This window comes from Anser brachyrhynchus (assembly GCF_964034855.1).
Source record: "Anser brachyrhynchus genome assembly, chromosome: 1".
In the NCBI taxonomy this organism is placed as follows: Eukaryota; Metazoa; Chordata; class Aves; order Anseriformes; family Anatidae; genus Anser; species Anser brachyrhynchus.
The window spans coordinates 75347794-75363607 of NC_137694.1; the positions used below are offsets into that span (position 1 = coordinate 75347794).

At 41.5% G+C, this 15814-nt stretch overlaps 1 protein-coding gene across 5 annotated transcripts; it reads right to left on the reverse strand.

The window, feature by feature from the left end:
• Positions 1 to 2137: 2137 nt before the first annotated feature.
• Positions 2138 to 13681, reverse strand: LOC308188080 (uncharacterized protein). Of its 5 annotated transcripts, none has more exons than XM_080576718.1 (5): positions 13248 to 13681; positions 6434 to 6570; positions 5124 to 5225; positions 3927 to 4038; positions 2138 to 3398 (listed from the first exon to the last, which is right to left on the reverse strand). In XM_080576718.1, the coding sequence occupies exons 2-5, from the start codon at positions 6565 to 6567 to the stop codon at positions 3297 to 3299; spliced, it is 450 nt and encodes a 149-aa protein (XP_080432844.1). In that variant the 5' UTR covers positions 6568 to 6570; positions 13248 to 13681; the 3' UTR covers positions 2138 to 3296. The 5 variants fall into 5 exon arrangements, with proteins under 5 accessions (XP_080432844.1, XP_080432841.1, XP_080432842.1 ...); XM_080576715.1 differs by having other exon boundaries at positions 13042 to 13332; XM_080576716.1 differs by having other exon boundaries at positions 2139 to 3398; positions 6434 to 6795; positions 13248 to 13355.
• Between the last annotated feature and the right edge of the window lie 2133 nt (positions 13682 to 15814).

Consider the following 15814-nt stretch of genomic DNA (forward strand, 5'->3'; position numbering starts at 1 on the left):
TAACATTCTTAGACATTGAATTATGAGCTGTGTTGGAAGTTTCTGACTACATCTTGTAAAACCAAAAGTAATGTTAGCGACTTTGAAACCAGCTTGTATAGTAGTTAGAACTGAGAATGGCATGCTGGTGACACTAATTTTGTTTTTAGTATAGTGCTTTATGGTTTACCGATTTTTAATTATTTAACATTTTGGGGGTAATTTTGAAGACTTGTCTTCTATTTATACTGTTCTTACCGTACATATTTGTGTGAGTGTGTGTATATGTGTGTGTATACATATATATATATAATTAATATATTACTATATTATTTCACTTTACTGTATGCTTTGCATGGAATAAAATCTCTTTGGGAAAAAACATAATAGAAATCTCAGTTTGCAAATGCAGCACAGACTGTTAGATAACCTTTGCACCTTCAACAGATGCAGAATACTGAAGTGACAACAGGACCCTAAGAGCATGCCACTCTTGTTGGCCCTGTTTAATTTGGGTGAGAAGCAGCCATCACTACCACTTGCAGTTCTTTGCTTTACCCCTGTGCACCTGGCATCTGCACAAACAGCAGCATCATACCCTTGTGTTGATGTTAGTTTATATAAGCTGAGAAGTATGGCAGACAGCTTTATGCCTTGATGTCAAGAGCATTCAGGGCTCGCTTTAATGTAGCGCCTGGTGACACAACATCGTGCTGTGCATGGCTATAAAGGAACGGGAGGGTGTCTCACATGTGGTAAAACTTGTCTGCGGCTAGGTGGAGAATGGCATGCAGGGCAATTAAGGATCCAAGGTCTTATTACTGTTACCTGCATTTCTTTTATGTGTGTGCTCATCTATGCCTTCTGCTTTAGGAAACTGAAAGTTTTATGATGTGAAAAGTCAGTGCAGTTCCTGCACCTAGGAACAAGAAGAAACAGGATGTGGAAAAAAAAATCAAGTGCTGTAAACTCTGTCACATGAGGAAGTGTGCATTAATATATATACACATATATATATATAATTCAGGTCTCCTGAGTCACAGTGCAGAGCCGTGGCATTGAGCAAAGAGTCCTAGTTACATGTGAGCAGGAACCTGGCCATTACTGCTCACTGCAGTGTCCCAGCTGGTGTTGATGCCTGCTGCAGGTTCTGTTTGTGTTGTGTTTCATGTGTGGTGTTGATGTAGTTACAGTTCATGCTCCCCGGTACTGTGTTTTATTCCATACATGCCAGATGCTGAACTTTCCCTAGGATTCAAAGTGTTATTTATTGCAGTCCTTGAGAGTGAAAAACTACAGCCCTCTCCCCTACAGCTTTCATGTGGAATAGGCAGTGTGGCAGTCTCCTATATATAGCTGCTCTCCTGGGCGTAAAGATTATTTATCTAGACATACATGAAATTATTTTGTATTGTTAAAATGATTCAGCCAGGAAGAATCAAATTATTTGCAATGGATACGTTTGTTACACTCACATAGTTGGTTTATTAGACTTTTTTGATGGGAGTTTTTACACCTTACTAAATGACTTAAAAATATATTCTATCATGTCACTAGTATGGAGTTAAACAGAACAACCAACTCACTGGTGATGTTTTGGTCTCTTTTTTTGGTTATATGGGCAATTCCGTTTGCCAGCTTCTGGCCTGGGTAACACCATGGTTCCAAATGTACCACACATGCTTTTCTAGCAAAGTACCTTACGTGCCTGCTCCTGAATGGCAGGTTGAGTCCAGAGCATTGTGAAAGAAAGGTGACGTATTTTTGGAGAGACTCCAGTTTACGTGCTGCTGCTTGCATGTTGAAGGGTATACTGCAGCCATCATCCTCTAGTTACTTTTTTTTTCCTCTGCATTTCTAGTAAGTTGAAGATATTTCAAAATCTTTTAACATAAAATGTTTGGACAAAATATTCTACTTCAACCTTCTTTTCTCTCTCTCTCTCCCCTTCTCTTCTTTTTTTTTTTCTCCAGAAGAGTGGTTTGAGGTGGAAGGCTAGGCGCTTAATTGGATTTGGTACCATCCACAAAGGAGAGGAAACACATCCCTCAACCCTCTGAATTGGGCATTTACCTACAGGAAGAAGAGTGCTGTAAATTCATTGTCTCAAATTAAAAGCTGGGTCTCGAATTTGAAACTCCAGCCTCTCAGGCGAGTGCTTAAATTACTGCACCATTAAATACTGTATTTTCCTGTTTCAAAAGTGCCCTAGCAGTGGTATTCACTTGATGAGAAAGGAAGCAGGTATCCCCTCTTATGAGGGGAATACCCAAACCACAGAGATGCACTTTCATTTTCTGTCTGTGGTCCTGTGCAGTGAAAAGCAGCTTAAGCAGCAGCACTCAGGGAGGATGCACACACACAGGTAGGCAGGATCATTCGGCATGGCTGGGGCATGCTCTTGAGAGGCAAGAAGGCAGCGTGTCCTGGCTGCTGCCCAGAGAGGGTGGAGGTGACACCTATCCCACCGCCATTTTACAAGCTTCCTCTACTCAGTTATTTCCCCGTAACCACATGACTTCCAAAAAGCTGAGTCATCAAAAAAAAAAAGTTTCTCAAATTCTGTTTTTTCTGGGCAACTCAGAATTTTACTTCATAAAGAGGCAGAAGAATGTAAAAATCTGTAGTCAATTTTTGATAAGTTCTGCAGAAGTAATGGATTGGATTGGGTGGCCCTTGAGTGCCAGTCCAACCAACATGATTGCTAGCTCATCTGAACAACTCTTTTTTCCAATAAACTAGTTCCATATGCTTATTTTACTAAGTAAAGGTAAAGCGAGGCCTGCCCTTTAGTATTAGATAATCTGTACAAGATGAAATTATTAATGTGTAATAGCACAGTCCTAGGAAACAAAGTAGATAACACTGCAAAACATTTAAAGCAACAATTTAATTTTAGAAAAGTATCATGGTTTTAATCTTTGCTATTGCTTTTACAGTGTTAACATTTAAAGGATGACCAGCATGCCTTCTGTCTTCCCCACTGACAGAATATTTTCAAGAAACTCCTTTATATGAAATAGACGTTTTGTATTGCATTAAAACAAACAAAAAAGGACAGAAACAGACTTTCTGATCACCTGGCCTCACACTTCAAAACTAGCAAGTCAGGCAGTTATCCAGCAACAACCTCATTATTTTAAACATTTTCTTTTAAAAAAGAGTATGAAACAGCAGTGACCCAGCACTAGCCTAGGTTTTAAATATAAAAGAGATTTTTATCAGTGTAAATTTGAAAAACAAACCAGCTGCCACCACCTGGGTGTTAATTATATTGGTCAGAGTCCAGCAATGACCTCCTATTGTAATTCTCTGTGTTAATTCTGCAGTCCATAACTTATGGCCCACCAAAATGCAACAACAAGCAAGGCTGCGGGCACCAGCTTCTGGCAGAGGCACCTGAAAGGAAGCCGACAAATCTGCGGGAAGAAAGGGGAGGCCATTAGAAATGACAAGAAGCGAAAAGCTGGTGCAGAAAAGTGAGGATGACTGCCTGCAGGCAAGGTTAGTGCCAAACTGAGAACATCGCCCTGCGCCTCTGCAGGAACAAGCCGCAGAGGTGAGTCTTACCCATCCACTCCTGTGTCTGTCCTTTCCAAACTCCACAGAGTCCTCGTCTCTCCTCCAAAATGTAAGGTACAACACTGATTATAACAGCCTACCCACCCTATCTCATCTAGAATATAGCCTCACAGTTTTTTTATGGTGGGGAGACTCCTGTTTGCATAGAGCCCCAGTGATTTCAGTGGCAGCTTAGCACGTGAGTGTTCGGAGACACTCGGCGCACTCAGTCTATGAACAAGACGTTTTGGTTTTGGTGAGGGGGTACCAACAAACTAAGGAAAAAACCTGAACCTAGAGTCACCTATCAGGCTTTACTTGGTGACACTTAGATGGGAGTGAGGTGTTGCTGTAACAGAAAGGTGGAGAAGAGGGAGAGCTCATACCCAGCTTCCATAACCAGCGATCCTCTTTGTCCAGTTATTGTTCGAAATATTTCCAAATCTTCTTGTAACACTTTTAATAATATTCCATGTCTGGAAAACACTGATAGCAACCCTGATGATTAAACAAGAAACCACAACAGACAAAAACAGAAAACAAAACATGGGGATAGAAATTTTATTCTAAAAATTGGCAAACTAAATGCCAAGTGTAGAAAACTGTAAAACAAAGCCTCACTCAACTCCAATATGTTCCTTCTTTAAAGTCTACAGAGTAATCAATGCATGTGCATTTCTTTAAATATTTAGGAGGAAAATCTGGTAACTCAGTCGGGCTTTAAAAGCTAAACAGATGTGATTTTAGAATTAACTGGTTACTACCTTGACATGAGGAAGCATGCAGCAGATCTCCTGACTGTCAGCCATGTGCCTTTGCTCTTATTTCCAGCTAAGAGCAGCAAACCCCAGTAAGAGCTGTTGGTCCCTGAGGAATCAGGGTCCAGTGCAGGTGTGCCTGGCTGACCCAGAGGCCCTGTGCAGCCTGAATCTGAGCTGACTGAGGCTGCCCGAGTGTGGCTATATACTGCGTTCAGGAACATAGGTGTAATCGGCTCGTATTCTCTTGAAATCTGCAGTAGTCGACTCTCCTTTCAGACTAGGACATTACTATGCTAATTACTGCATTTCTGCAGTTAATCTGTGGTCTTTAACTATAGGTGACAGCCCTGTCAGCTCTCAGCAGATAAAAGGCAGTGCAAACAAGTTGAGCCACGTTTTATTGAGTGTGCCTCGATGGGTTGTTTAACATGCAGTAACATGTTAATCCCTAAAGCATCGCACTTGCTAGGCTGCAGACCTCTCCTCATTCAGTTGTGCTTAAAGACATGGTCTAACCTAGAAAAACTACAGTGCTGTTGTGGAATTTTAAATACCTAGAAACTGTTTAAGTCTTTTGACTGTAAATGGTTATAGTCTGTGGAAACAATTTTCATTATAAAAATCTTCCCCGTAAAATAAGATCCAGTATCTGGTTTCTTTCTTGGGTTCTGTATGAAGCAACAGTAGTAGTGATACACACATATATATATATAAATATATAATTTTTATTTTTTACTTTGGGTGCAGAAATGTTATTATTTTTCTATCTAACATGATTTTTAAAAGTAGCCAAAAACAGATGGTGTCAGTAAGGTAACTCACCCATGTGCCAGGTGAAGCAGCCTTTCTTCAATCTTCCTGCTGTATGCTCTGTTAAATTCGTCCCCAATTAGTGCCAGCTGATGGCCAACCTGGACAGCTGAGCTGGAAGGCATTCAGGATATCCACATTAGAGGAAAATACTGCAACCTTGCTTCTTTAAAAAGCACTCTGCAACTGTCAGGTACAATTATTTCCCTAATGGATGGACTAAGCTTGGCATGTAAAAGCTAAATGTTAGGGCTTTTTTATTATTTATAGGTTTATTGATCAGGCACCTTAAGTCCATATTTATAGGCTTAAGTGCTGTGATGTTTTCATAAAAACCTGCCTATTTGACACTTTTGAAAAGCCATGGTACCTAATTCCTTCATATAATACAACAGTATTCCGGTCCTAGAATTTTTTTCCACAAAGTTGAAATATTGAAAGCCTTCACTTCAGATGACTCAAAATGTCTCACATTACATATCTGATCATTTTTTTTTGTCCAACAAAATTAATCCAGTGATCTCCACGATGCAGTCCAGTTCTCCAGCTAATGGGTGATGCTAGAGTAGAACTGGCCAAAGCACAATGGCTGTTCAAGATCCTGGGGCACACAAGTCCCTGAGCTATGACCGCTGTCAAACACAAAAGCTAAGGAATTTTGGTGGGTCCCCGAACTGTTTACACTATACTGATGAAAATCTCCAATGAAATTTAGTTTCTTTTAGATGTGCATGCTTTTTTTTGTATAAAAATAATTATGACTATATGTTTTTATTTTAACTTGTATTTCTGCTGAGATCTGTTTATGGGATCTGCTGCACAGTAAGTGGACTCAAAAGCCTTATTCTAGCGATTGACTTAAAAAACCTCAGGGTTGGTTTGGTCAGTCAAACAACAACAACAACAACAGAAAGGAATTTTCACAGATGGGAAAGACAGCCCCTGACTGCTGAACTGGAAAAAATGTATGCACGGGATTAAAAAAAAAAGAAAAGAAAAGAAAAAGCACTGCACTATTGGTTGTTGTGAGAGGTGCCTGGAGAATTGTATAAAAATGGCCTCTTCAGCTGCTTGTTATAACAGGTGGGCTTCTAATGAAGAGCCACATCTGTGTCCCTAGACAGCATAAAAAGTTGTAGACATTTAATGCAGCATTATCTCATACAATTGGTGCTAAGCACTACAGGTTATCTATACTTGCATCTACTACACTTTCAATAGCATCCATGATTCCATGGCTTAGCCAGGAGTCTTCATGAAGGTCAGAGTGGGGGTTGTACCCAGGCGCGGAGGACAGAAGGAGCATTCTTGCAGCATGATACCTGATATTAAACTCCATTTGCTCTGCAGTATCTGGCGCTGCCAGGAGGTTGCCATATATTTCATCTTCTGGCTCTCCATCAGGGTAGCTGGAAAGAACAAAGTGCCTGGAGCTTCTCCGTGTCTGGGACATCATACTCTGCAACAAGACCAGAGTCAGTCCCTCGGCGTCTGGTAGCGCAAGGTCTTCTCATTTTAGATGGATGTGGTTCAGAGTACGCGTTCGCCCCTTTTGGGTCTGCAGTCAGAACGCGAGCGTTGCGGAGGTAAGAACTATTTTGAGAGCGTCAAAGGAAAGTTTCAGTGAACCAACAGATGTACAGCGATTCAAACGTGTAGCCTCCTCACAATGGGTCAAAACAGCCTAGAAATTGGAAAATCTAGATAAACATAGCTAGCATAGCTAAGTATAGCTTCCCAGTAGTTTCACTTAGTATGAGATGCTTTCCTAAGCTGTTGGCAATGACCTCCTACCATTGCATTGCTCCAGCTGACCAGAAAGTGATTCAAAACCACTAGCCAGAATCTAGCACATAGGCACATCAAAAGACATGGGCCTGTTCTAGCAAAATAAATGACAAAACTCCCAGGGTTTCAGCCCAAGTTGTGCATCTCTAGTATTTCCAATACCTTGATAAGTCTTTCCTTAAAGCACCAAAGAGACTGAGTTAACCCACAGCAGATCTCAGAGCAGAGCTAATGTTTCTGTAGCTTTTGCAAATGTTTTTATTTGACTTATCAAGCCCAATGACATCAGAGCTGTGCACCAGGGCTATTTAAAACTACACACACACCCTCAGGCAGCCAGCGCTCCTCCTGCCCCAGGGATGTTTGCTTCTGCAGCATTGCGGAGGGAGGCTCTGTTCTGCCTTTACAGTGCCTGATGATTGACTGTGATGACAGTCCTCTGGATGTGCATTGGTTTTATCTGGCATGGCTTTGGCCTGCTGCTTTATCTCTCTACTCCCCAGCTACATCATTACTGAGCTGATTCTTTTTGCTACCGATCTTGGAAAACAATGAATGCGATTTCCCCCAGACTGGATTCTTTTGTCCTTTTAAGCGCATGCTGCAGAATAAAACCTATGTAAAGTATTCTGAGAGATGGAGCTAAACCAAGTAAAAGGTGTCTGCGGTAAAGCTGCTCATAGTGGATTTGTTTGCCATCTTAATGCAATCCCATAAACTCTTTCTTCAAGATTTATGTCTGGGACAAGATTGGGGCCTTTGTGCACTGAGAAACTCCTGATCTTCTTTCAATATTTAGAAGACATTATTACATTTTCCATAAAGCACTTATCATCAATTACGGTATATATATTACTGCATAAGTAAATGCACTTCCATGAACTAGCAGAAACTTCATACTAACTAAATGAAAAGTTAGTTAGTACCAAGTACCAACTCAGTTCTACAAAAGCAAAGACGCTGCTTAGTGACACTTAATGTGACTGGGGAGAAAATTCTAAGGATTACTTTATGTTCAGTAGATATTAGCATATATCATACAGATTATAGTTTACTATTATCTTGTTTTAAACACTTCCTTTACGTGTTGTTGTATGCCCCTCTCCTCAGTCCAAGCAAAGATCAGGAAAAGGGTTATGTCCATAGGGACTTCCAACTTTTCCAGCACCATATCCGATTTCCAGAAACCCAGTCACCTGGAGGACTTTGTAGCTCTGAATGAGGTGCCAAGGCTCTGTATGTACAACACAGTGAAGCTGTCACACTTGAAAAAAAACACAAAACATATTCCCTGGTGCTAGTACCTGAGCTGGCCCTTCCATTTCCCAGGGGAACAACTAGACCAGTGGGTTACCAGCTGCATCCCTCCCTATTTTTTGGGCAAGGCTGATGCAACATAAGCACTATTGCAGCATGATCTGCATTATCTGGGGCAGCTCCTGGTTTGGGACCTCCAAACCAAATGTATTTAAAAACAGCATAAAAACTCAACTGTCTATTATTGCATGTTTATACCAACTATTCTTAGACTTCACAACCGTGCACTGTGAAAAAATCTCTAAAAAAAGGTATTTTCTATTTTTTTCCATTTCTAGAATAGATGCTAGTTTCACATTTGCAGGGCCACACAATGGAAATGTCTACATCTGTAGGAGATGAAAATTGAGTTCTGAAAGAGACCTATAATAAGTCAGTGCACTACAGAAATCAGAAATGTAAACAAACCATACAATACCACGACAAAAGCCCAAAGCACAACATATGCTTCCTCACACCTGTTATGATAATACCTTCCTCCCACAGGCTAAAAAAGAAACTGCTGTAGCTGCTGAGTCCTGCTGCCAAGGATTCAGCTGCAGCCTGCCCTGCTGTTTTCACCCACCGATTTGTCTCCACATTCAAGTCAGGGAGAGCTAAGGAAGAGGGTATTTGTTGTGCACTGGGTAGAACTGGCAGCGCTGGGGCAAAGGCACTCATCAGAGGGCTATTCCCCTGAAGGTGTGTGAGATGTGGCTCATTTAATTGCAAAGCAAAGCTTAGTGATGGCCTTTCTGGCAGCTAGGGGCCAAACTGAGGCCATTTGCTAATTTTTGTCATCTTTTTTAAATCTAGATGCACAGGTATACATAGGCGTACATGTGAAAGCTGCATTAATGTGGACCCAGTTTGTTTCTCAAGTCTAGATCCATACAGAGCTGGGCAAGAAGAGTGTATATCATGTGTTACAGCCAATTCTGATCCTCCAAAGCGGGATGTATCGATCTTCCACCATCTGTCTCATTCTTTCCTTCTTTTTCTCGCTTACACACAAAGAATGGGCAAACTGAATTTGGTTTACAGAAACCAAGAGGTTCCAAGTTTGTGTTAATAACTTAGATAGCAAGTGACCATAACCTAATCCTCACAACGTGTCTGAGAGGCATAGCAGGATCCCATACTAGCACCAGCAAGTATCTCCAACCTAGCTAGCAGATCAAAAAGCTCGTTCTTTTTTGTAAGGCTTTGACTGAGCAAACTAAAAGCGTAGTTTTAAAATGGTGAAATGCCTTCAGCAGAATGAATAATGTATTTAAAGTTAAATGCATACTTACTGTTTTGGTGAATAGGTCCAAATTTAAAAAGCTCTCTAAATGCCTATGCTTATGTATATGATGGAAATTATGACTTTTTATGAACACAGTTATGATTAAATAATTAAAATCCTCTTTCTACCAAAGATGCTTGACTCTATCTTTACTTTGCCTAGTCATTTTTTTTCCAGTTGTGTCTCTTTTTTAACCTAGCAAAAGGGAACAGAAAATCTTCTTCAAAAACGAAAACATTGCTAAACTGTGTATACTGGCAGGTGAGTTGGGGAAAACTATAAAGGTCCTGAGATTTTCTTGTATTAAGTTTGATTAGATTTGCTGTGGCAATAATTTTTAAGAAGGTAGACACAATAACCTCTCAGTATAATGCACTGAATTCATCAATGATAATTTACATATTAATGTATTTTATCACATATCTATAATATGTGCTGTTTACATCTTATGCATGCTTTATGCAGACGACTGATAAAACTAATTAGAACTAAAGTATGTGATTTAGTATATTTTAAAGATGGTTGTGAAATTAGAAAATTGCTGTCGATGATCTAATTCCAGTATTCAAACTCAAAATTCCCAAACCTACCTACATAAAGAAAGATTGCCAGATAAGACTCTTGTCCCTTATCCCTGAGGTATCAAAGCATATCTCAAACTGTTTCAGATTCTACCAGCTGCCTATGCAAACTAAATTTAAATGAAGAACAAATAGAGGCTTGGTTGTTTGCATATATGCCTTTCAATCCATAGCCAACTCTTTAAAAACATGACATCATCCAGACTGTTGCAAACACAAATCTCTATTCCATTTTACAAGGACAAGTCTTTGATAAGATGACTGAAGTTGAAGAACTAGTTAACATTACCAAGAAACTGAAATATCAGCCACTTAGGGGGAAATAGCGAGGAGGAATATATGCTTTAAAGCCCAGAGTGGTTTTCTGGTTTGTTCTCTTTTATGTTTCCTATGACCTCTGCCAGAAGCAGCAGCAGTGGCTGAAGGAGCTGCTGGCCTCAGCTGTTGACTTTTCTTCCCTTGCTAGCCAGAAGCCATCAGCCACTGACCGTATGTAGGCACAGCAGGACCCACAGACACCAGCACCACCACTGCCTCTCTCTCCCCTCATTGGGATACCCAGGCTTCAGCAGGCTTTCCTCCTCAACCACAGCCATTCGTGGCCAAGCACTGCGAGGCACCCATCGGCATCTTCAGCTTCTTTTAAGGAAAGAGGAAAGGTTAAGTAATTGTTATTCATTTTTTTCTGGGTTAGGTTGCTCTTAAATCGGTGTCAGACCAAGGAGCAGAGATAAATTCACTCTTTGTCTTGTACTGTGTTCTCAACCAGCTTAATGCCAATGACCTTGGATACTGTTTACACATAAACATGTCTTAATATTGCCTCAAACAGCTATTAAAGCCATACTTCTGCAAATATAAGAAATACACACTGTACTTCTACATTTTATTTCATCTACGTTCTTGTTATCAGAACATGCCTTCACTGGGAGTTTAACACAGGCTCTCTCACCTCAAAACAGGATAAGAAAGTGTTTGATTATATTTAGAAACAAAAGAAAATGTATTCCTTAAGCAAATCTTGTAACCTCAGGAGTGAAATAAAAGGATATAATAGACTTTAAATGGAGGAAGCCTTTTGAAATATAAAGCTTGCACAGGTATTTTTCTATTTCAGTCTGCTGAGACTGTTAAAGGTATCATGAGTGAAATTCTGAGTCAAGACTTCAAGAATGTCTGTCTCAAGTCTTTCATTGCCTTTTGTCAGATTTTTATGCATCATCAGAACTTGCATATTGTCATTTAGAGCACTCTGAGAGCACCAGTCCCTACTGGGACATTTATTATGCAACCGCAGAAAGCAACAAAAGGTTTCTGCCTTAGAAATTAGATAATACAGTTACGTCCACAGTAAAAGCTATGATTTGATAAACCTACAAAGTGTCATTTTCCTTAAAGTATCTATTGAGTCCTTCAGTGCTCACCGGTGTACTTCAACAGCTTCTAAATTCTGAAGGAAATGAGTAAGTTCTGCTTTTATTAAAAAAAAATAAAAGTCTTATGGGAAGAACTGAGGACATTGAAGAGAAAGATATTAATACTAAACTGAAATTAATCATTTCTTAAAAAAAATCTGCCACACTCAGATTTTAGTTTCATGGCAGCGGCCAGCATCTCAGGGATGTCTTCTTCATCCTACTTGTTCACAAAGAGTTAAGTTTTAGAGCAGAAGCTTTCTGACTTAATCTAACATTTACATATCCTTTTCAAAACATCTTCTGCCCTTTGCACTTCTCAGTCTCAGAAAAAGGTCAAGACTGTTTTATAACATAAAAAGATTTTGTTTAAAATTGCTACTTGATTTACATGGCCAATTTGTAAAAGGTAAGTGTGAAAATGTAAATAGTTCTGTCATATATGTATGGGCTGTTAAGCTATGGAAAATATTTCTTTGCTCACATTTAAAAACTTCAAAACTTTGTAGTTTTTTATTTTTGAAAACTACAAAAGTGATGCAGGTAGAAAAGTTGTTACTGGTAGTCAAAAAATTTCACACATTGCTCATATTGAAAAAAAAAAAAAAAAAGTACTTGAAAGGCCTTGTTCTGCCATCCATGCGAACAGTGGAGTATCTGCAGCAAGCCTGGTGGCATCCTCAGCAAGCAGATTGCGGAATTCATGCCTTGATATTAAATTCAGATTTACAGGATGCTCATCACCAAGGCCATAATCTGTAAAAATACTTAGGCAGATGTTTAGCTTCAGTTTCTCAAATAATATTGTTAATTTAAACATGATATTTCATATTCTTAAAAAACCTAGCAGCATTGGGGTAGTGTGGGCTGCTGTTTTCCCTCACCTGGTCCCCCTTAGCACTGCGCAGCATGGCACGTACGGTGTCATGCATTGCCACCTCACACCTGCATCCTGTCCTGTGCAACAGGGCACACTACTGGACTCGTGGTAAGAAAGGATTGCATCTTCCGTGACTTTTGGCGGTCTCCTCCTACAGGTGTCTCTGAGATCCTGCTTACTGCTGTCAGATCAGAAAGGTGAAGGGAAGGGTTGATGTGGAAGTACAAGGTAATTGAAAGTCTAAGAAGTAAAATTTAAGTCACTGTTTATGCTGCCTTTTTTTGTTGTTGTCCCACACATCAGTATAAAGAATTAAAACACCATGTCGTTCTCAGTTTTACTTAAGCTTCCCATACTGGTGAAGCGCTGGCGGTAACAAAGTTGCTCTGACTTAAAATCCCACTCCACCTACAATATTCTGGTGGTTTCCACACGTTACAATTACCAGGCGTTTTATTAATCCCACCAAACACACAAACCCGAGGGCGAAAGGGGCATCCTGCTGCCCGGGGGTCGCTGCAGCAGATCCCCCGCCTTCGGGACCGGCCCCGCCCGGGGACCGGGCCCTTGGCACCCACCGGCGCTGGCTCAGGCTCGCTGTCTTCGCTCCGTGCTCGTGGGCTCTTGCTGCCCGCGGTCCTCCCGCCCGGGGCCAGGACCGGGGCAGCTCCGAACCGCTTACCTCGAGCCGTCCGTTTCGGGCTTGTTGCGAGGGTTCGCTTCCTGCTCCGCTAGGAGCGAAACGACGCGCACCCGTCTCCGCGTCTCCGCAGGGGAGGCAGGCGCCGGGAACCGGGCGCGCCGCTACCGCAGCATCGCCTCACAGGTCGGCCTTCCCGGCCGGCCCCTCGCCTCCCTCTCCGATCTCCCCCCGCCGCCACCGCTCACCTCGGCTCGGCTTCCCCCGGCACTAAGAAGCCGCCGCCGCCGCCCCGCGGCCACACGCAGGCGTCGGGGAAGTGGGGCCCGGCCCCGGCCCGCGGCCTGCCCCCATTGTCCGCCCGCCGCCCCGCCCCGGCCCGCCGCCGGCACGGGGCGCTGGGGGCCCCGCCGTGCAGTGGAGGGCTGAGAGGGCTGCTCGCACCGGCGGAGGCGCCCGAGTGGCGCGGTCCGGTGCCCAAGGGCCCCTTCGTGAATTGGGAAATGTGGCGGGGCTGGCTGTTGGACGGGGGGGGTAGCGGGCTGTCCCCCGAGGGGCACCGCTAGGCAGAGGCATCCGGTGTACGCGGCATCCCCGCCCGCTCCGCAGCGAACCCAGGCAGGGGCTAACGGGTTGGAGGGATGCCCGCTGAAGCCTGACCTCTTGCTCAAAAGGTTTAGTGAGGTCACGGGACTTTGAGTGTTTTCCTTCTGTGCTGTTGATAACAGCACGGTGAGTGATTCAATCGGGATCAGCCATCACTAGAGAGCAAGGTTTGCTTTGGAGAGCTTTAAAGAACCAGAAAACCCCTATTGCTCCACGCTTTATTGTCATGTCAAACAGGAGACTTTACCGGGTAATGCCCGGCAGTGGACTTTGCTCTCTATTTATACTATGATTTCACCTCTCTGTTGGTGAAGGTAAACAACATGAGAAGCAGAGCAGTGGCACAGATGCCGCACTCTGCCTGAAGTGTGGGTGTCTGCAGACTTTCACGATTCAGTTTTCAAACATAGAGAAGTGCTTGTGTGTGTGTATATATATATTTATAATATTTACGCAGACCACTTTTTCTTGCACTATGTACTATAATCCTTCTTGTGAGTTGGATGTTCTTCCATCATCTTCCAAGCTCCACACATCAGGGTTACCCATCTGTGAAATGAACATGACAGTCCTTATCTTCAAACTCATGCCGAGGACTGTGTTGCGAGGACTGTGTGTACACTTATGCATGCAATATGCTGGATGAGAATTGCCTCGAAAGTACAATATAATAAAAGGGAAATTAACCTCGGTAATATCACTTCTTGCCAAGACTTTGTCCCTTTTGGTATTTTTGACATTTCAATTCTTTATTTACTTTCAATTTTTTATTTCAGTTTTGTATTCATTTTCAAATCAGTAATGGTTCCCTTCACACACCCAGGCTTAATTTTGAACATGAAGGTACTCTTGCATGAGTTGACTCATGCTTAAAATAAAACACACAAATGTCATTGTAGGAGTGATCTCTGCCACAAAGATAGCACGCTGATGCTGCGCAGCATTTCCTGATACAATAATAGTAAGCATTATTAAGCTGTTTTCAAATTCTCACCAACTTCCCTTGTTGGAACAAGAATGTTACAAAATAGAGATGCATTAATATTAAAAACTAGAGCATCTATTATTAGCTCTCAGCTGTGATGTAATGCTGTTGATGTAATTTTCAGAGACAGCAAAACAACAGATCTTTATTCCATGAAACTGTAACTTTGATTAAGGACTGCTGAGTTAAGCTGAAAGACTCTCCCATAAAATGAAACAAAACAAAACAACAACTGTTTCTGTCCTTAATGAATTATTTAATGAATTTAAAAAGCAGTACTTTTTCAGCTTTTCCCTGAGGCATGATGGATGCTGGGACAAAAAAGCATTGATAGTAAAGCAAAAGGTCCAGGTTTACTTTCTTACTAGCAGTTGTCCCAGAAGATACACCTTTTGGGTTAAAAGGCAGCTGTTGAGGCTGTTCCATGCTCTGGCCCGTTACCAGAGGTGTTGTGATGTCAGGAAACTTCCATTGTGTATGACTGAAGGAAGATATGTGGTCTTTTGTAGCTGTTTATGTAGTTAAACTAGGGAATACCTAACAGTTTGTTCCTGTTATGTTAATTATTAGGTTTAACTGATTTTTGTAGTTGCAACCTTGCAACTGGGTCTATCACCATAGGATGATATGGTAAATCATAAAGCATATTTATTATACTCAGATTATTTGGGGAACTAGGGCTCTCAGGGAATATAGATTTGTATCAGTTGTTTGTTTTATGTCAACACATTGCAAACTGCTTACTTCAACTACTACCTGATGGATCTATTTTTTAATAAATAGCGTCTTGTAGAATGAATAATTTATTTCACCTTTATTTTTCCCTCAGAGACCCTTCAATCTTCAGTCCATTATGAAACACCCTATTGTTCTGTATTGATCGTATCAACCACAGTAACTCTGATGTATGTCAAGTGTCTTAACATCATCTCTCATCTTGGAAGGAGTTGTGTATGCGTAAATCAGGCTTCTCCACTAATGCTGTAAATTTTTAGGTATTATTTCTCTCACACAGTTTTAACTGTGAAGTACAGTTTTTGGTCATTTCAGGGAAACATTCACACACTCCTTCAGAATAGCAACAACAGAAAAAAAAATCCTATAGCTGTATGGTGATCAACATGTGATACGTTAAATCACAGAGACTTGAGCTTTTGCACCGGTGAAAGCTCTCTAGGCATTCCGGGAATTCCTAGGCACGTTTTGTCAGGCAACGACTCTGCA

Coding starts and splice junctions, on each gene's coding strand:
- LOC308188080 (XM_080576718.1), bottom strand. CDS start 6,567: ATGATGTCCCAGACACGGAGAAGCTCCAGGCACTTTGTTCTTTCCAGC. Junction 4,039..5,123: donor CTGCTTCACCTGGCACATGG/GTGAGTTACCTT, acceptor TTTAATCATCAG/GGTTGCTATCAGTGTTTTCC. Junction 3,399..3,926: donor TCGCTGGTTATGGAAGCTGG/GTATGAGCTCTC, acceptor TTCTTCCCGCAG/ATTTGTCGGCTTCCTTTCAG.